Here is a 21,328-nt window from a genome sequence, read left to right on the forward strand (position 1 = left end):
GCGCCGCTTGGCCACTGTCCCCGAAGCGGCTACCCCGAGGGTCCGCGACTGTCCCGCGCCGGGGCGGCTCCCAAGGTCCGGATGCCCGACGCCCTGGACCAGGTCAAGGCCAGGGTGATCCGCATCTTCCCCTTTATAAGGAGACGCTTAGGTCGCGGGCCTGCAGGTATCGCCCTGAACGAGGCCACGAGGGGCGCAAGGGGTCCCGAAGAGACCAGAATGCCTCCCTCTTTAAAAGGAAGCAGAAGAAGCTCCCGTGAAGCCAACGCTCTCCTCCCACCTTGGAGTCTTCTATCCCGCTCACGGGCACCCAAACTTGCACCCGCTTGCAGATGCGTTAAGGGGCACACACACACCACTGTACACATACCCCGGCCACCCAGCCCCAAGTTTGCTTGCGCCAAACCCTCACACGTTTCCCATCCGCGCAGACACGCGCGCTGGCTGACAGCGGCTCATCCATTCGCACACTCACGAGCCCCTGCTTCCCCCGGCCCGTATAAAACATAACGTGTAAGCACTCAGTCACACCTGCACAAGCGTCCTTGCGCGCGCGTGCACGCTCATATGCAATCGATCTCGCACCCACAAACTCTTGCATATACTATTCTTATAGTCGCACACACTCAGGGCTTGGGGTCTGGGAACGAAAGGGAAAGTGGAATCTTGGAGGTCTCCCAGAGGAGAGGAACGTTGGAGACCTGGGCAAAGGGGCCTGGGGTCCGGCAAGGAGGAGGAGGTGACCCAGGAGCCCGGCTCCTCCCAGAAAGTTGGGAGGGGGGAACTGGGCAAGTCCACGGGGTTCCCTTACACTACCGCACACCCCCCCCCCCGGAAGGGATTTCTCTAGAAGCGTGGCGCCGTGAAGGCGATCGAACACAGTCCTCCGGATCCCCCAAGAAAGAGAGGGGGCCTGGATGGAGGGGGCTAGAAAGCGGCTCCCGCCTCCTAGTGGCCAGGAAGCGGTTAAATCGGCAAAGCTAGGAAGCGAGGGAGGAGCCAGCGAGTGCGTGAAGGAGGGGGGTGGCTGGGAAGAGCATCCTCGCTGTCCCCACTCTCCATCGGCGAGCAGCCGGCGCGCACGGACCGACGGACTGACGGACACCGCGCGCTGCCTGCGGTGCTGGGGGGCGCGGGCACCGGGCATCGACGGCCAGCTCGAACCCCGTCCCGCCGCGCCCCACCCCGTCCCGTCGGGGCCGATGGCTCCTCACGAGGTTCGCAGCCCAGGTGGCGCAGGGTAGAGCGCCGCGGCCCGGCCACACAGCCCGGGGACTCCCGGGCCCTCCCGGAGCCCCGCGGAGTCCCCGCCGTCCGTCTGGCCGGCTCAGGGAGCGAGTGGGAGCGCCCTCCCTCCCCGCCGCCCCCTCCCCCGAGCGTCGAGACAAGATGCTGCCCGGGCTCAGGAGCCTGCTGCAAGGTAGGGACCCCAGCCTGCGGGAAGGCAGAGAGCATCCTGCCGAGGCAAGCGGGGCGCCCCCTCCGCCAGGGCGCGAGGGTGGGGCAGTAGTGGGGGTGGGGGTAGCCTGGGAGGAAAAACGCTTAGCCCCGGGCCCCGCCCCCGCCCCCAGAGCTGCCGGCAGGAGCCGCGCACCCGACTCGGAGCCTGCTGGGCTGTGCGGGGAACTCGTGACCGAGGGGGGACGCAGGGGGCAGGCGGACCGGCCCCGGGGGGTGGGGAGGGAGGCTCAGGTTCTGCTGTCCCGGCTCCACCTGCTCTGGGGGACGCCGAGGACTCGGGCCGGCTGGGGAAGCGCCGACTCAGCAACTTCTCGTGCCCCGTGCCTCAGCACTTTCCAGTCACCAGGGAGGACGAGGGATGAGGGTAGGGGGCTGTCCGGGAGGATGGGGGAGCAGAGGGAGATCCAAATGGCCCTCCGCGGTAGGACAGATGGAGGGCGCTAGAAAAGGGATAGTTCCACGAACTGAGTGACGGACAGACAAGGGTGTGGGCCAGAGATTGGGGGTGGGGTGGGGAAGGGGTAAGAAGGAAGAGAGCGGAAGATGGAGAGAGCGGTCAGGGGAGGGCGATAGGAAGGCGGGGGAGGAGGAGGAATAAAGGTTAGACGGGAAAAGCTTGGAGGGAAGTGAGACCCTGGCGAGGACACAGGAAGAGGGAAAGAGAGGGGAGACCAGATTAGGGGAGGGGTGGGGAGAAGACCAGGGCCAGGGACCCAGAACCTGGCGGTGGGAGAAATAGGAAAGAGAATGAGGGCTGGGACCCTAGGGATGGGGAAGGAACGGGGAGTGAGATCAGAAAGCCAGAAACCAGAGGAGGATGGGGATGGTGGACAGAGATGGGGTGTCAGGAACAGGGAAAGACGACTGGGATGAGCTCTAGGGTTGGGGATGGGAAACCAGAGATAGGAGAGGGCCTGGGGTTGATCAGGATGGGGATGGGGGCTGGAAAGGGAGGAAGGAGGAAGGAAGAGAAAGGGGAGAGGGAGAGAGAGAGAGAGAGAGAGAGACTGGGGGGGGCGGCCTAGGGATGAGACAAAGAGACTTCTGGTAACCACTTCCACGTGGGAAGCCCTCCATTTCCAAAGCGCCTGCCTGTCACTTCCCTTCTTTCAGGGAGTGGCCAGTGGGCCAGACCCTGGGCTCTGAGCTCAGGGCCTCGTGGGTGGCTGTGAGGGGGAGAGGGGGAAGACATTCAAGTGGGGTGGCAGCCTCCGAGGGTGGGCGCCCTGGCTGGCTCCGTGCTGCCATTTATATCTCTGGGCCCCGTCGTGGGATCCTGCCGCCGCCGCCACGGTGGCTGCTTATTTTGGGGTGTTACATTCTGGCAGAGTGAGAAGCTGTTTGCAGCAGCTCTAAACCTCCATCACCCGCGTCAGTGCCTCCCCAGGCCCCTGCGTCATTGGTATCATCACCACCTCCGTTCTGTTCCCGCGGCTCCCACCTCCTCAAGCCCCTTCCACCTCAGCATCTGCCCGGCAGGCCCAGCCCTTTTGGGTGTGGAGCTGTTGCTTCTTGTCTGGGACCCTGTGCCCCTCCTTCAAAACCAGAGGCCTTGACTCTCTTTCCAGGGAGCACTTGTCCTGGGGCCACTCTGCCCTGAGGGTTGGCACCCTGTTTCCTGCCTCTACACCGGGTCCATCTGCTTCCTTCTCAAGTTTCTTCTTTCACAGGGATCTCTGGACTTAATGGTGGTTCCCGGGCTGAGAACTTTGTGAGCCTTGGTGCTCCAGGGTGACAGCCCAGAGTCCTTGACAGTGGGCCCTCAGTGAGCGGATACTTTTTGGCTCTGGGCACCTCAGTCTTCTGGGATCAATACCATGTTCTGGCCTCTCTCCGTTCCCTCCCCTGGTCAGTTCTGGCCACATCTTCTGGACACTGGTCATCTCTTCCTGACTCCCAGGTGGGCCGTCCCCTAGAACAACCACAGCCTGGAGCCCAGGAGGGGAAAGTTGGAGAGAACCTGGGTCCTTTACCTTGCCTTGACCCTGAATAGCCAAACAGAGCCGGTGTCGTTGCTGGCCCAGCCCTGTGCACCTGGGTGCAATTTCTGTCCTCCCTTTACCCCACCCCGAGCGCAGTAACTCTCACACTCGGGGGTGGTGTCTGTGGATGACGTGGGGTCTCCCAAAGAAAGGTCAGAGAGTCCCTTTTGACATGCACTTGTCCAATCCGGGTTCCACCTTGTACTAGCTGCACGACCTGAGGCAACTCATTTCATGTTTGTGAACCTCCCTGCCTTCATCTGCAGATTGGGAGCCGTAAGATTGATCTCACTGGGGCTATGTTATGTTGTATTCTACACATAAAGGCATATGTACAAATACAGTGGCTGGCACACAGTAGGTGTTTAATAACAGATGGTTTCTGCCCATCCTCGCTCTATGCTCCCCTGCAACTCTAGCCATCACTTGCTGACTTGAGGGAAAAAAAAAGAGGATGGATGGAATGAGCAGAGAGGGTGGGGAGGCTGTTAGAATCGGCCCAGATAGTAGAGGGGGCATAAAATGAAGCCTTCGAGAAAGATAACCCAAGGTGGATTGACAGAGATTCGGTCAGGGCCTGGGCTGCGCCCTGTGAAATGAACTCTTCCCCTCTCCAGTTCTCAGTGGTGTGGCCTGTGCAATAAGGGGTTTGCTCTTGATGGCCGATGAGGTGTCCCCCACCTTCCTGCTCTGACACTCTGTGCATCTGGACCCCGTCTTTGCCAGGGATTCACAAAATGGGGGCCGGGAGTGGAACCGTGGTCCTCGGGGAGAGAGGGAAGACCCGGGCCTGGGGGGAAGGCGTGATGGTGAAGAGCCAGGAGGAGCAGGGGGTGGGGAGGCGACGGTGGTGGGAAGGAAAAGGGCACAGGCTGGGCAGGGGCTGAGGGCGGAGGAGGGAGAGAAAGGCACAGCTCACCGGGCCCTGCTGCCTCTGCCCAGGAGCACTCCAGCCAGGCCCGGGGGCAGAGCCCTCCAGAGCCCCACCTGCCCCTCCTCCGCTCGCTTCCAGTGCGAGCCGCAGCCTGAATTATGGATGAGGCTCCTCGGGTTACAGCTGCTTTGCTTTGGCAGCAGCGAGGACCAGAAATGGCAACAGAGTCACTGTTACGCAGCAGCTGTCACGGAGGGGCCCCCTGCTCAGGGTCCCCCCCTCAAAGAGCCCGCAGGGAGCGCCATCTTGGCCTTGGGGAGGTGGGCCATGATGGGGGGAGATATGGGGGCAAGAGGGAGGGGCTGTGGGGAAATAAGAGAGAAGCCCCCTAAAGAGGGCAAGCAGGGGGCCAGGGAATTGTGGGCTAGAGGAATGAGTGGGGCCCCTGCCAGCCCCTGCTGAGCTCGGCCTCCAGGCTGGAAGAGACCCTGGTGCCAGGGGACTGCCTCCTGACTCCGGAGCCCTCTGGGATCACGTGTCCTTCCCTCTGCCTCTCCTGGGTTAACAGTTGGCCCTAGAGGCTGAGGAAAGAGCTCCATAATCCTTGCAGGGCTGGCAGCCTTCTGAATGAACACCCTGTGAGCTTGTGGATAAGGGGTGGGATTAAGGGATCAGAGAGGGATTTGGCTTTCCCTGGTGTCAAGTCCTTGGGGAAGCGAGCTCAGAGGGTGACTCCACCAGGAAGGGAAGTGCTCTGGCCAGTCATCAGGAGACTCCTTTCTAGTCCTTGCCCTGCCAATCACGTTGCTGTGTGACCTTGGGCAAGTCACTTTCCCTCTCTGAGCCCCAGCCATCACCTCAGTAGAACCAGAGCTTGAACCCGGAGGATTTTCCACCTCCAAGATCTCCTGTTCTAAGCCTCAAACCTCAGCCCTCCTGAAACCCACCCAGGGCTCCCTACAGGGCTCTCGCACCCCGCCCCTGCCTGGTTGGGTTGAGGGGTGAGAGACATGCTCTTCCACCCAATGTGGAAAAACTCGGGAGGAGAAAGTAATCGTGAAACGCCGCACGGGGGAGGGGTGAGAAGGGCCGAGAAACGCGGAGGTGGTGTGAACGAAGGGAACAGCAGCCGCTGTGTCACCGAGTATTACATCACACCCAGCCTACACACGCACGGGGCCCGGCACTCACACACACGCGGAGGACCACCGGCACACGCTTGCGCGCAGCGGCGCGGGGAGGGGCCGGGGCGCTCGCCGTGGGCCGGGTGGCGTGGCGCCGGGGTCCCCACCCTGCGCCTTTGCGCTCCCCCGCGGGAGGAGGCACAGCCCAGCTTCCGTGATGTCCGCGCCACACGCGGAGCCTGTCGGTGCCATGTGCGCACCCCGGGCTCAGCAGCACTTCATGTAGAGGGCACCCGTCTCCCACGCGCATTCACACACAGCAACCTCTGACACCGGGCGTCAGTGAAAGTCACGGAGCCCTCAGGGTCTGCCCTGAGGACCCAGGATCTCAGGTCCTCGGGTCCAAGGGCAAAGGTCTTCCTCTGCCTTCGCAGGCCGTAGCACACTGTTTGGAGCAGAAGGTGCTCATTCCATGTGTGCCCAGAGAATGACCGCCTGGCTTTTGGAGCGCGAAACCCGCCAGATGAAAGTCCCGACACTCATCCGGAAGTCATGATAAAGGGCAGAGGTCAAGCTAGTTCCAGCCCAGAACCTGCATCAGCTGCCCTGAGGGTCAGAAGGCCAGGGGACAGGGATGGATGAGGGGCCCCAGAGCCCCTGCTATAGCTCAGGGATACGGAGGCCTAGACAAGGCTCTTTAGCCCCCAGGCCCTTGGGCCTCCCTGGGCCTGCCTCTCCATCTATATCACAAGAAGGCAGGATCACGGCCCACCTTCAAAAGTTACTTTGAAAAAAAATTATTGTTATGTTTTGGCCGCACCAAGTGGGATCATAGTTCCCCAGGGATCGAACCAGTGCCCCCTGCAGCGGAAGCGCAGAGTCTTAACCACTGGACTGCCAAGGAAGTCCTGAAAAAGAATTTTTAAGTGACTTTGAATGAGAAGAGCCTGGGGTGTAAAATGCAGATTCCTGGGCTATTCCCCCAGGGATGCTGATTCTGCACAGGCAGGGCCCAGGAAGCAGCATTCTTTCCAGGACCCTCTGATGCTTCTGCTGCAGGTGCCTGGAGACCCCCTGTCCCTTGGTTCCTAAGATCCCTTCCAGTGTGGAGAGATGAGGGAGGAGGGCTGTGCTCACCTGTGGGCCAGCAGGACCAGACCCCGGAGGCAGCCACAGGGCCATTTTACATGGGCCTCAGATTCGCAGAGGGTCTCAATTTAGAGCCACCTGTTCTCAAATGGAGTCAATTTTGCTCCCCAGGTGATACTTGGCGACGTCTGGAGACATTTCGGTTGTCATAGGTTATCATAACGGCAGGGGGAAGGGTGTTACACATCTAATGGGTAGAGGACAGGGGTGCTGCTAAACACCCCTATATAGGACATCGTTGTACGGGACTGCCTCCAGCAGAGCACTGTCCAGCCCAAGTCTCAAGACCAAAGTCATGGTCAAACCTACCATAGTGAAAACAGGAATGAAAGTAGACGTCACTCGTCAAACAACTTTCAACCTATCACAGTGCTTCTTCCTACGATGTCCTCTTGGCATTTCTTTATTCTTTAATGTACCAGGAGCCTCCAAAAGCGGAAGTGGCCACGGCCTCTCGCGACTCTGAGGTTGCACCCAGAACCCCCCACCCAAGCTAGAAACGAAAGGCTCTCAGCAAGGGTCGCCTTAGGGGTGGGTGGGCCCGGCCCCTGGCTGGCACTCCCACGCTCGCAGCCGCCCAGAGAGATCTCCCCCGCGCCCTCCCCGCAGGTCCCGCCCCGGCCTGCCTCCTGCTGATGCTCCTGGCCCTGCCCCCAGCTGCCCCCAGCTGCCCCATGCTCTGTACCTGCTACTCGTCCCCGCCCACCGTGAGCTGCCAGGCCAACAACTTCTCGTCGGTGCCGCTGTCCCTGCCGCCCAGCACGCAGCGCCTATTCCTGCAGAACAACCTCATCCGCACGCTGCGGCCCGGCACCTTCGGGCCTAACCTGCTCACTCTGTGGCTCTTCTCCAACAACCTCTCCGCCATCTATCCGGGCACCTTCCGCCACCTGCAGGCGCTCGAGGAGCTGGACCTCGGCGACAACCGGCACCTGCGCTCTCTGGAGCCCGACACCTTCCAGGGCCTGGAGCGGCTGCAGTCGCTACATCTGTACCGCTGTCAGCTCAGCAGCCTGCCGGGCAACATCTTCCGCGGCCTGGTCAGCCTGCAGTACCTCTACCTCCAGGAAAACAGCCTGCTCCACCTACAGGTGAGCCGGCCCTAGTCCGGCGCGCGCGCGCGCGCGCACACACACACACACAGAGACACACATAGCCCTCTTCTGCTTCCCTCTCTCCCTGGGGCCTCTCGGCCCCTCTGTCCCTGCTCACCCTTCCCGCCTCTGTCTCAGCACCTCTCTCTATTTCTCTGTCCCTTTCCTAGGTTTCTGTCCCTCCCACTTTCTCCAGGGGCTTTTCTTTATTTTGTCTCCTGCATCTTTCTCTGTCACTAATACCCCACCCCCCATCTGACTGCCTCTGTCTGTCTGTCTCTCCCTTTCTGTCCCTATCTGTCTCGCTCACTAACTTGCCTCCCCCATCTGTCTCCCTCTGCCTCTTCTGTCTGTCTCCCTTCACACGCCCACTCCACACACACACCCCCATGTCTGTCTGGGTGTATGTGTGTGTCTCTTTCTGTGATCCCTCCTTTCCCCCTTGTTTGCCTTCCGGGGACTCTGCCTTTCCCCAGGCAGCCCAGCCCAAAGGGCTTCGTGGCGGCTCTTCTCACCCACCCCCATGCCCTCCCGCAACACGGGGAGGTAAGCAAGAGGGCGGAGCCACTGCAACCGGTATCCCATAGAAGGTTCCACCTCTCTCCACCTCACTGGGTCGTGGGACAAGGGGAAACCCTACCCTTTCTAGATTCCGTTCCCCAAACCTATCCCCCAGATCTGTTGTCTCAGTGCAACCAACGGGTGAAGGGAAAAAAAGGGTAAAGAGCTGTTAAGCAGCTGGAAAACGGATGCTCTGAAAATGGAAGGAATAACAGTAATTGCTATTTATTGGTATTATTATTGATCTAAATATTGGTTATTATCGTCGTCATGCTGACTGTTTGACAGTCAAATCCTCCCATTCTATTTCCCCAGGAAGCAATAACACACCCTCCAAGCCACTCTGGGAGAAAATTCTCCCTCGGCTACACAGCCTCTGGATATCCAAACCCTCCCCTCTCCCCACACCAACCTGGAAGGTACTTCCTCCTCCCCGTCCCAGGATGAGGCCTAACGGGTGGATTTGATGCTGATAATTATAACACAACAATAGCAATAATAATTTAACATTTATCGAGCACCCAGAATATTCTTGGTGCTGAGCAAAGGGCAGCGAACAAAACAGACGAACTCCTGCCTTCGCAGAGAGCATTCTAGCGGCGGGGAGAGACAAGAAGTAAAGTGTACAGTATGTTGGGAAAATATGTTGTGTGTTATTATTATGGCATAAGTAATGATAATAATAGCCCACTAGCACTTAGCAGGCACACTGTGCGTCAGGCGCTGTGCTAAGGACTTTGCCACTTACAAGTGTGTGGCATTTTTTAACCTCCCTGAGCCTCAGTTTTTCCATCTGTAAAATGGAGGCAGCCATAGCACCCACCTTCTAGGGATTTTGTAAGTGTCAAGTGCATGAATAATTTGTAAAGCACTTGGCGTACGGCGGGCACGCTAGCAAGGCTTGTTAAGATACTGTTTTAAAAAGAGAGACGAGCCTCATTTAACACTGGTCTCAGTGAAATGGCCCATCTTGGACCCCATCCTGAAGACATGGGTCAACTTCAAGGATTACGCTGAGACCATGGGTGGGTCCCAGAACACTCCCTCCTTTTTCTTCTTCCTAACTTTGCACCTCATGGTTTCCAGAGTGCGCTCAGTCACCTCATTTCTACAGCCCTGCTGGGAGACGGTTTATACTCCCTTACAGACGAGGAAGCTGAGACCAAGGGTCCCAAAGTCTCTTAAATCATCGTCCGTGTGCCTGGGGGCTTAACGTGTTCTCCGTATCACGTCAAACCTACAACAGGCCGGCAGTAGGGATGCTTAGGGGCAGTAGGGACAGAAAATGAAGTTTCTGAGGCCACACAGCCAGGAAGAGCTGGTAGCACTTCAGCCTTCGTAGCCTGATGACACCTCAGGCCGTTTTTATCATTCAGAACTCTCCACTGGGGGCTGACCAGGTGCAGGGGCAATGGTTCTCAGAAGGACAGCAGGGCAGGCTCACTTTTGAAAGCACATGTGCTTTGTTTTGGTTTGCTTTTGGCTCCACTGCGCAGCATGTGGGATCTTAGTTCCCTGACCGGGGATCAAACCCACGCCCGCTGCAATGGAGCGCGGAATCTTAACCTCTACACCACCAGGGAGGTCCCTGAAAGCACCTGCTTTGGGGTCTGCCAGACCTAAGTTCAAATCCTGGCTCCTATACGACTCTGGACAAATTACTCATTAAAAATTACTCTTTCCATTGCCATCTCCTCATCTGTAAAATGGCAATCATGATAGTAATTAACAATATACTTAGCTAAGAAGTTTTGTAAGGACTAAAGTTTAGCACAGGGCCACATCAATATATGGGCGCTGGCATTAGTATTGTTAATTATTACCAGTAGTGCAACAACCACTACTACTGAGATCCTGACCTCCTCATCAACATATATTAGTTGTTCAGGTTAGGAATCTGGGGTCAGCAGGCCTGAGTTTGAATCCCTGCTCTGCTATTTTCTGACTTATGTAACTTTAGACAAGTTGCTGCCCCCTCTGAACCTCAGTTTTCTTATCTTTAAGATGGGAATAATAAAAATAATACCTTCCATAAAGAATGGCTGTAAAGAGTAAGTGAGTTCAAAAAAAAACAAAGAAGAGTCAGTGAGTTCGTGTATATAATCACATAGTTAAGTGCTGAATAAATTTTGTCGTCATGACCTGATCCTCCATCACAAGTGGCAGCCAGGGCCTGGGGTCAGGAAAGACCTGGGCAAGGTCAGTGGATACTGACCTCGAGTGGACACTGGGGTCTTCTGCAATGGGAAGTGTTGGTTCTGCACACCCCTGGCATGAGTGGTAGGAGGCATCATGGGAAGGAAACATCTTGACACCTGGCCCTATATAGAAGAGAAAGAAAGAGACAGCCTCTGCCTGTGAACTGCCTGGAGAAACTAGGCTGGAAGATGCCACAGGCAGGTGCGGAAGCACGCGGGCCGGGCTGAGATCCGCAGAGCGCAGGTGTGACCCAAGATGCCACCGGGCCTGCCCCGAGAGGGGAGATCTGGAGGAGGCAGGAGGACCACAGCTTTTCAGGATAAGGAAGGTAGAAAGGGGAATGGGGTAGAGTGGAGGTTCTCACAGACTGTGTGCTGTAGGCCAGGCACTGTGCCAGGTGCGTTCATCACAGATTCTTACTGAGCATCTACTATATGCCAGGCAGTGTTCTGGGTGCCAGGGATTCAGAAGTGAACAAAAACTGTGTCCCTGCTCTCCTGGAGCATATTTCCTACTGGAGTGGAACCAGATGCTGGAGGCATCTGTCTCTCTTCTAACTGTTAGAGCAGCCTGCATGGCATAAAAGTGCAGTCTTTACATTCAGGCAGATCTGATTTGCTCTGTGGCTTTGGGCAAGTTACTTAACCACTCTGAGTCTCAGTAGACCCATCTGTGAAATGGAAAAAAATGACCTGTAACTCAGGGGTTCGTTGTGAGGATTAAAGGAGATGCTGCTTGAAAGAGGTTTAGTGTGTCCAGTCCAGAGTAAGCATCATTTCCCCCATTCAATGGCTGAGGACACTGAGGCTCGGAGAAGTTAAGGCGCCCACCCGAGGTCACCCAGCTCGTAAAGGGCACAGCCTAGAATTAGCCCAGGTCTGTCTGACTCCAAAGTGCAACTGTTCAGAGCTCTGTCTCCGGAGTTCACGTCTGCCTTCCACTACATACTGGCTCTCGAACTCTAGGCCGGTCACTTGCCTTCTCTGAGCCTCCCTCTCCTAACCTCTGAAAGGGGGAGAATAATACTATCTGCTTCACGGGACTTCCCTGGCGGTCCAGTGGTTAAGACTCCGCGCTCCCAATGCAGGGGGCATGGGTTCGATCCCTGGTCAGGGAACTAAGATCCCACATGAGCAGCCAAAAAAAAAAAATTATCTGCTTCATGGGGCTGTGATGATTCGGTTACTACATGGGATCTGTGTAGCACAGAGCCTGGCACATGGCAAGAGCTCGGTTAGTCAGCTGCCGACGCAAACGATGGCGATGATACCCAGCGTAGATCGGTGAGCGCTGTGAGTGGGGTGCCTGGCACGGAGCAGACACTCAGTACAGCTTTCTTGAATGAATGAGGTACATTCCAGGACTCACTTTCTCATTAATATCAGATGAGGATGGATCTTAATGATCAACGATCTCAAGGCCCTTGTTTCACAGATGAAAAAAAAAAACTGAGGCTCAGAGAGGTGCCCGGAGCTGCCCAAGGTCACAAAGCCCCGCAGCTGATTTGACCAGCGCCAGAGACTGGATGGGAGGCTGGAGGGAGACGAGGTGAAGAACAGGATGCTGTCCAGGGAAGGGGGCAGGGACGCTGTGTTGAGGTTCCGAATGGCTTCCGAGAGCTGTGAGCCGGCCAGGGGAGGTGAGGGAAATGTGGTTTTCAAAATGGAAGAGGATGACTTTAACAGACACTCTCTGCCCAGAGGGAGGGCGTGATAGGGAGTGTGGTGGGGGAGGGGGAAGGCTGTGAAGGTCAAGCGCTTATTAATGCACAGAGAACCATTTTAGAGGAAGGACCCCGTCTGAGACCTGCAGCCTAGGAAGTGACAACAGGATCTGGCAACGGCGTGGATGGGGGTTAGGGGAATGGACCCCCAGGCTGAGGCTCAGAGCAGGAGGGGCAGGACTTTTGCCAGGGGAAGGAGGAGGAGATTGGAATCAAGGAATCCTGTAGCCCCAGAACTGGGGCTGTAGGTCAAAGGTGCCTGAATTCCCTAACATCTCTGAACTTTCGGTCTTCCCTTCCTGACTTCCGGAAGTCCCCAAAGTGCCGATTGCCTCTGCTCCCTCTATACCCCACCCCACCCCACATCTATCCTTTGACCAGGTACCTCTGGGTGTGTCCTACTCTTGCTGACACTCCATTAAAAAGAGAAACCCTAATTAGGTGTTTGAGTGGAAGGGATTCAGCCCACGCCCTGGGGGGACCAAAAAGAAAAGGACAAGGACACCAGGCCACGCTGGGCCAGGCTGAGGCCACGGACGTGCGGGGAGCCCTCCGCTGGAGACCTGAGCTGGGCACGGGGCCGTGGCAGCAGGAGGTGGAGAAAGCTGGTGTCATAGGCAGTCGAGAAGGTTGAGGGGGACGGATCTCAATGTGGCCAAGAGGAGGGTTCTTGGCAGGCTCAGTTCCTGTAGCAGAGAGGGCGGAAGCCAGATGGGAGGGGGCGAGAAAATGCAGGAGCACAGGAAGGCGGAGGCTGTGAGTGTGGGCTGGGAGTCAACGCCCTCCCCCCACCTGAGAGCCTGAGACCAGGCTCCTGGGTGAGGTGGGGGGATCATCTCCCCAGGCAGGGAAGGGTGGGAGGGGCACCGCCAGGAAACAGGAATCCAGGGTGAGCTGGCTTGAGCACAGAGGATGCCCCTGTCCCCCAGAACCAGACCCCCCGGGTCTGCTGACCACAATGAGGTCCTCCACAAGAGGGGAGGACCTCAGTACTGGGGCTCCGGTCCCCTCTCTGGCAGGCCCTTCATCTCTCTGGGTCTCAGTGCTCTCCTCTGCAAAAACGTAGGCTAGGCTGGTGCCCCCCAAAGCACTAACTCCCAAATACCTTGGTGAACTGGTTAAAATGCAGCGCCAGCCCCCTGCTCTCTCCCCTCCATGGAGCATACCCACTCCTCCACTCCCCTGAACCACAGTTCAAGGCCCTTCCAGCACTAATATGGTCTGATTCAGAGACTCCCCAGCCTTGGGCAGGTGGGACAGCCCCTCTAAGGGGACAGTGATGCAGGGCATGGGGCAGCAGGCTTCCTTCCCCTCCCCTGCTGCCTCTGTGGGGTGGAGCTGATATGGTCCCCTTAATGTCCCAGCCCAGTAGCAGAACTTTGGGGTCCCAGGAAGCTCTTCTATTAGAGGAAAATGGATGGGACCTAATTCTAACTAAGACACTATTAGACACTATTGTCATAATAACCACCATTTATTGATGGTCTGTGTGCCCACCGGGAACGACATCCTTACAGGATCTCATCTAGCCCTCCCTCAGCCTGCTGAAAGAGTTGTTCTCTGAGTTACACACACTGAGGAAACTGAGGCTCAATGAGGCTAAATAACTTGCCCAAAGTAACGCAGCTGGGAAGAGGGCAAGCTGGATTTGAGCCGTGGCTCTGCTGACTCCTGAGCCTGTGGGCTTCATCACTGGACCGAACGCCAATGTGCCAGGCCCTGTGCCCGACACTTCACCCATCTGATAGGTATGGGGATTGTCTTCTTTAATCCTCAAAGCAAACCCAGGGGGAGGTACACTCACCTCCATTTTAATGACGAGAAAACAGATTGCTGGCTTGGCCAAGTTCACAATAATGGCTAACTCACAGAATGCCCACCACGTGTATTAACACATGTTGTTTCATTTCATCTCCACATGTTACAGGTGAAGAAACTGAGTCATAAGGATACTGAGTGACTCGCTCAAGTGTCAGTTAGTAAGGCCAGGATTTGAAAGTCAGGGAGTCTGAAAGTCTGCATACTTAGCCAAATCAGAGGTTCTCATTCTCCAAGTGTGGTCCTCCCACCAGCAGGATCAGTACCACCTGGGAACTTGTAAAGACGTGCAGAATCTCCCCCCGCCCCCGTGCCCACCCCTTCCCCCGCTCTAAGACCTGCTGAATCAGAAACCCTGCGGGCAGGGCTCAGGGATCTGCAGGGGATTCTGATGCACCCCCAAAATTTTAAGAACTATATTGCGTTTCTCACATTAACCTCTAAATAGGTTAGAGGAGGCAGGATTAGAACCCAGGACTCTATGAATCAGAAGGTCAAACCACTTCTGTTCCACCACAATGCTCCCCTTCTTTCCCAGATTTCTTCGGTGCCTGTCTCAGAACCACTCACCACTCTTGTTCTCTCCCCCCCGCCACCCCCCACCCCCCGCCCCCCGCCAGGATGACCTGTTCGCGGACCTGGCCAACCTGAGCCATCTCTTCCTCCACGGGAACCGCCTGCGGCTGCTCACGGAGCACGTGTTCCGCGGCCTGGGCAGTCTGGACCGGCTGCTGCTGCACGGGAACCGGCTGCAGGGCGTGCACCGCGCGGCCTTCCGCGGCCTCAGCCGCCTCACCATCCTCTACCTGTTCAACAACAGCCTGGCCTCGCTGCCGGGCGAGGCGCTCGCTGACCTGCCGGCGCTGGAGTTCCTGCGGCTCAACGCCAACCCCTGGGCGTGCGACTGCCGCGCGCGGCCGCTCTGGGCCTGGTTCCAGCGCGCGCGCGTGTCCAGCTCCGACGTGACGTGCGCCACGCCCCCGGAGCGCCAGGGCCGCGACCTGCGCTCCCTCCGCGAGGCCGACTTCCAGGCCTGCCCGCCCGCCGTGCCCACGCGGCCCGGCAGCCGCGCCCGCGGCAACAGCTCGTCCAACCACCTGTACGGGGTGGCCGAGGCCGGGGCGCCCCCCGCCGACCCCTCCACCCTCTACCGAGACCTGCCAGCCGAAGACCCGCGGGGGCGCCAGGGCGGGGACGCCCCCACCGAGGACGACTACTGGGAGAGCTACGGGGGCGAGGACCAGCGGGGCGAGCAGACGTGCCCCGGCGCTGCCTGCCAGGCGACCCCGGACTCCCGCGGCCCCGCGCTCTCGGCCGGGCTCCCCACCCCTCTGCTTTGCGTCTTGCTCCTGGTCCCCCACCACCTCTGACTGCGGTGCTGAGACTGAAGAGGCCGGTGTGTCTCGCTCCCCCTCTTCCCTCATCCCCATCCCCAGCTGCGGCTCCGGCCCCAGTCCCCGCCCTCTGGCCCTGCGGCCTTGCTGCCTTCTTTCCGCTCCCAGCTCCTCTCTTCCCCTGGGACCAGGCCACCTCTCCCTGCCTCCCAGGCTGCTGGCTTATGGCAGCCCCAGGAGGACACATCTGGTGGCTCAGCCCTGTTCTCCCCGACTCTGGCCGTTAACCCGTTCCCATCCCAAGGCTGGGGTGGGCACCCCAGGCAGCCGCTGACCACTTCTCCCAGTGCCCACAGTGGACTCGGGACGGGCTTTGTCTGCAGAGCATCTTCCACCAGCAGAGCCTTTGGAAGCTCCCGGGAAGGGAGCCCTGCCCAGGAGCCCTTTGGAGGGATGCTTCAGTCGGGGCCAGGCCAACCCTAGGCCCCTGCTCATCCTAGCACCCCTCAACCTCCCGACACTGGAGAAATACTTTTCTCCTGTCTACCTTGGACACTTTTTAGGGTGCCTGGAGAGAGCTTTCCTCTCCACCGTGGCCCCTGTGTGGTGAAGATCAACAGAAGTTGTTTGGGAAAAAAAAAAATTTATTAAAAAATTCTATTATTTTATCTTCTGTAAGATTTGTTGGCTCAGGTCCTCAAAAGTGGGAAGAGGGCTTAGAACCATCAGGCTTTCAGGGCCAGGAGGGTTTCAAAAAGGGGAACCATTCCATGCTATCCAAGTGCTTCTTGCTGTTTTCCCATGACAAGAAGCTGAAGCCTCAGGACCAGGGTTGTGACCCTGGAGTCCCAGGCAGGACAGGTTAAATCTGATAGCCAGGAGTGGGTGCTAATGGCACCTCAGCTCCTCATTTGTCCAGGAGAAGCAGCTACATGCGACCCTGAGTTGTCTATGCCTGAGGAGCTAAGCCTGGGGAAGGCCTCCAGCCTGGCTAACCGTTCTCTCTGAGGCTCTGTTCCTTCAGGAAGGGAGAGCAGTTCCCTCTTTCCCCTGCAACGAGGAGTAACATGGACAGCCGTGGTCACAGCCAGCCCAAACATGACTTTGGGTAAATCTGAGAAAGGCACCTCTTCCTCAGGGGAACCCAGCCCCATACCACAGCAAACAGAGCATAAGGCTCACACTTGCCCCCTCACCTGATTGCCCTTGTGCAGTGTACAGCCTGCACAGCTGTACACAGCAACCTTGTAGACAGATGGTCTCTTTCCCTTGGCTCCTGTGAGGTAGAAGTCATCAGGGAGGAATCAGGTCAGAGAAGCAGTTCTCCAAGCAGGTTAGAGGCGAAATCAAGGGGCTAGGGTGATAAGAGGGACAGGAATCCCAAGCTGGGGTGTCTTGCTGGCTTGAGGTGTGATCAGAAGCTTCATCTTTCCAGTGTGTGGAGGGGAGGCTGGGGAAAGGGAAGAGCCCTGGCTAAGAAGGACTTGGTTGAGTCTCATCCAACAGAAGCAACTGGGGAGACATTTGATGGTTTAAATTTAGGGTTAAAAAAATCTAACTTGGGATCTGGGGATGGAAAGAGACGGTACCTGGGTGCCAGGGCTCAAGGATGCTGCGATTCTGTGGCCCTGGCCAGACAAGTCAGAAGGACAGTGGGAAGAGGAGGCAGAAACGGGACAGAGTGAACATCTAAGGCCTGAAGCTGGTGGACTTTGGATAAAGATGTGGGGTTGGGGTGGGGGGATAGTGCCCCCCCAAGTCTGGGGTCTCATGGGGGCCTGTGTCAGGCTGGCTTTGAGGAGACTAATGAGGGGGCCTAGGGGGCCAGCCAGGCAAGAGCTCTGAGAGAGGGATTGCTGGGGCCTGGGCAGGGGGAGGAGGGAAGATGCTGGGAACTCAGAAGCAGGCAGTCCAGGTCACAGAATTTTCGTTGTGAAATATTCATGGGCCTTTGGTCCAGATGCTATTTCAGAGCAGTGAAAGCAAGAGGAGTGTGTGAGCCTCAGGAAGCAGCCCACAGCAATGCCACTTTCCCCCACCCCCGCCCAGACAGACCCACGGACGCCCATCACGTGCACACCCACACTCACACGCTCCCTCACACACACTAACACAGAGCGGAGCTAGAGAGCACGTGCAGGCATGCCAACACCCACGGGTCCCACAAACAGGAGGATGCACCCCCAAATACCGACATGCGTGTGCAGCTGCTCACATGGGTCCCCGCCCATGAGATGTCACACACACAGACCCCAGCCTCTCCCAAACAACCCAGACTGATGACTCTGAGCACACACCCTGAGATAGGAGGGACTTTCAAGGCCGTCCAGTCCCACCCCCACCGATGCTCCGAGGGGGGCAGCGGAGGCCCAGAGAGGGGAGGTGATGTATCCAAGATTCTTAGCCCTGAGAGGAACAAAACTCATTCACCTCCTGCATCCTGAGTGTACACCCACATGCTGAGTTCTCTCTGTCTGCCTGACACCAGTGGGTAGTTAACTCCTCCCTTTCTTTCATGTCCTGTCTCTGCTCGCTCACCCAGTCCCCCTCGCAGCCCCCATCCAGCCCTTCCTTTCCATTCCTCCTGCTACCTCCCTGCTTCATCTCCTCATTACCTCATGCCTAGAATATAGAAGAAAATAGCAATAACCTCCTCTCTGGTTTTCCTCCATTCACTCTCTCTCTCCCTCCCACTCACGGGCCCCCGTTGGCCAGATTCAGCTGACCAGCATTTGCATTATGTCATTCTGTTACTCAGGAACTTACAATGGCTCCCTGTTGCCTACAGGTTAAAGATAAAACACCTTAGCAAAGCATCAAAGATCCTTTAGAGTCTGGTCCCAACTGCCTTTCTAGCTTTCTCTCTCGTGGCCTCCTCCCAAACCTTCACTCCAGCTAGGAAGATTGTATCATGCTGGCCATCAGTTACCATGTACTTGAAACCCACAAACCTACTTTGAACCCTCCCCAAAATTCCTCAATCTCCCCCAGACTAGGAGCCCTCTCCCCCTGTCCTCAGATGACAGACTCCAGAGCCCTTCCCCAAGGCCAAAACTGCATCTCCGGGACCTTATCCATGGGGTTCTTTTCCTGTCCTTCAAAGCTTCGGTAGAGGCTCAGGCTAGGGCTCCCTCATAGGAGATAGCTGCCCTCCACTGGCCACCTCGGGTATCACAGCCAGGCTGAGTTACCCTAAACTGAGAGTGAGTATCTGTCTGCCTGGGGAGAGGAAGAGAAGGACGCCAGATGACAAGGTTTATAAGCCCTGAAACCTCTAAGGTTCTTACACTCAGAGTGGGGGGAGGGTTCTCAGCCCTGCTTTCTCAGCTGCTGGCTTCTGACTTTAGCTCCTTAATCCATGAGAGAAGCCCCCTCCTGTGAAATACGGACTCGGGGGCTCCCAGGACACTGCTGAAGGGAAATTTGCCCACCAGGATCTGAGAGGCCACCAGGCCAGGGACAGTCCAGGTGGCAGACCCAAGGTCCAACTGGGGTCAGGTTTCTAAATGAATTTTTAATGCTTCCAGCCAGACTTGTCAGATGTTCCGAAACCCGAGCATCTCCTTTCATCTCTGTACATGATGCCCTTCCCCACCCCCACTGCCCCGGGGTGGGGGGGTAGGGCAGGGAGGGGAGGCCTGGGTCAGCTACCCAGCAGCCTCTTGAGAAATGATTTGGGGGAAATAGAAGGGTGAATGACCTATCTATTTTCCCACTTACTGTGTGACCTTGAGCAAGTCACTTAACCTCTCTGAACATCCCTTTTTTGTTTTGCATGTATAACCTGGGGGCAATAGCGCCTGCCTAAATTGAGCTGTTGTGGGGAGTAAGTGCAATAGCCCGTGGAAAGGTGGCCTATATGTTTGCTGTCACCCTTATCTTTCCTCAAGCCCTGCCTCCCTCCTGTTTTCTTCCTACCCCAGAGATAGGTGCTTTGCCTCTTTCTTTTGGAGGTGGGGACTTTGGCTCTCCCCTTACTCCCTAAGATCCAAACTGCCTACCCCAAGATTCTTTGGCCTTAGAAACTTCAGATGAGGTGGGGGAAGGGAAGTGAGAGAGGAAGATGGAAAGAGCAGCTGAGGCAGACGGGAGGGAAGAAGGTAGCAGAGAGAGGAAGGGTAAGACCCTGCTCAGAGAGAGGACAGCCAGGTGAGCCTCACTCTTTCTTTCTCTTTCTTTCTCCTTCCTCCGACCCCCCTTCCTCCCTTCCTTCCCTCCTTTCTGGCACCTTCTCCATCCCCTGGTACTCTCACACCGGAAGCAGAGATGGCCATACAGAGCAGAGGTGAGGTCAGGAGCATGGAGGAGGGGTGGGGGGGCCGTTGATGAAGACTTGTCCAGTCTTTCCAGCCCACCAATTCCCTGCACAATGTTTCTGAAAATGAAGGTCTTTTACATCCGATTTAGGTGGGAAACTGCTAAGATGCAGATTCCTGAGCCCCTGAAGCAGATCTCTAAGGGAGCCCTGGAATCTGCATTTTAACACGTAGGGGTGGGTTATGAAGCTCTCTAAAGGCTGAGAGACACCACCTCAAAGGTGGGGTGGTCCCTGGGGGGCAGAGGGGAGAAAGCAAAGGAAGAAAAGTTAGATTCCCTCCCCTCCCCCACTCACTTGGTGGAAGTTACAGACAATACTCTTGCAAGGAGAGAGTGATGCCAGGGATGGGGAAAAAGGATGGAGACAGATGGGGGCGGGGGGATGCAGTGAATGTGACACCCAGGGTAAGCAGCCACAAGCGGAAACAGCCACTTGCACGTTGCCCCCACCTTCGTGGCGATCTGAGACCCTGAACTTCTGGTCCCGGGATGTGGAGACTCTGGAAGAGTCCCCTGTTTCTGGGGCGTAGGGTCAAGGAGGAGCCCTCATCTTCGGAGACCAGCGGCCCTCCCCGGAGGTCCCACGCAGCGATAAACAGATACACATCTACCCATCACTCCCCCGGCCGGAGCCCTCCTGCCCTCCCCTCGGGTCCAGCGTCCGTCAGACCTTCTTCTCCCTCCATCGGCCCTCCCCAGCCCGCGTCCCAGCTCATCTGCATAAAGTTCCAATTAACACGTTTTCCCTCAGCTATTTACGATCCCTGAACTCGCTCCCGGCTCGGGAGCCCGCTTCCCGCCGCCCCCTCGCCCCTCGGAGTGTGGCCCCATTAATCCTTGCGACCCGGGCTGCTCCCTGCGGTCTGGACCCCGCCGGCTTGGTCCGCGCCGGGAGTCTAGGGGGTGAGGGGCGCGACCCAGGGGGACGGCGGGGTCTGCCGCAGGCCAGAGGCCGGGGCTCTCTGGGAAAAAAGGCAGGCGCTTGCCCGCCCCTCTTTCTGGGAAGAGATGGGGAGGGGGGCTTCTCCTGGGAGACTCGGGGCGTCGAAATTCCTCGTTCCTCATCCTGCGGCCCCCGCACCCCTCCTCCTCCCCGCCACGTACCCTCTCCCCTCCCCAGCCATCTGTTCCACTCGGCAGCGCCGCGGCAAACGCGGCTGCAGCTCGCTTCCGCCCCTGCCCAGCCCCCTCCCCAAGCTCCCCACCCCGGGAACGGGGAGGGAGGAGACACCCCTCCCCCAGGAGGCCGAGATCTCTGCCTGCATCTCCCACCCGGTCCCACGCCCCAGCTGGGCAGGGGCAGAGTCGAGACCCCCTCCTTCAGCCTCGAGGGTCAGTGGGGCAGGGGATAACGCCTGAAAGGATGTTCGGCGAAGGAGGGCAGAGCAAGCCAGGGTAGGGGTCTGGAGATCGAGACCCAGGAAAGGGCAGACTAGTGGGTAAGGGGTGTATGTGGAGGGGTGTCGAGGTTCCCTTCCTGGCTCGCCGCCGGCTCCCACCCTCCCACCCCGTCCCAGCCGCAGCCACGCAGCGCCGCCTGCTGGGCACACCGAGCACCCGGCGCACACGCCTTGCTTCCTCCGCCCGCCCCACTTCTGTTCATCGCTTGTGATCAACTTCCAACAGACTGTAGGGAAACTCAAGGTCTGGGACAGAGAGTGTAGTGAGACCAGGGTAAGGCCTCTGGGAGCC

At 57.7% G+C, this 21,328-nt stretch overlaps 1 protein-coding gene across 2 annotated transcripts; it reads left to right on the plus strand.

Moving 5' to 3' along the window:
• The first annotated feature begins 1,061 nt into the window (after positions 1–1,061).
• RTN4RL2 (reticulon 4 receptor like 2) lies at positions 1,062–15,942 on the plus strand. Of its 2 annotated transcripts, none has more exons than XM_060017418.1 (3): positions 1,062–1,420; positions 7,200–7,681; positions 14,606–15,942. In XM_060017418.1, the coding sequence occupies exons 1-3, from the start codon at positions 1,390–1,392 to the stop codon at positions 15,353–15,355; spliced, it is 1,263 nt and encodes a 420-aa protein (XP_059873401.1). In that variant the 5' UTR covers positions 1,062–1,389; the 3' UTR covers positions 15,356–15,942. The 2 variants fall into 2 exon arrangements, with proteins under 2 accessions (XP_059873401.1, XP_059873402.1); XM_060017419.1 differs by lacking the exon at positions 1,062–1,420 and adding an exon at positions 6,018–6,053.
• The last annotated feature ends 5,386 nt before the right edge of the window (positions 15,943–21,328 follow it).

This window comes from Delphinus delphis, chromosome 8 (genome assembly GCF_949987515.2).
Source record: "Delphinus delphis chromosome 8, mDelDel1.2, whole genome shotgun sequence".
NCBI classification, from domain to species: domain Eukaryota; kingdom Metazoa; phylum Chordata; class Mammalia; order Artiodactyla; family Delphinidae; genus Delphinus; species Delphinus delphis.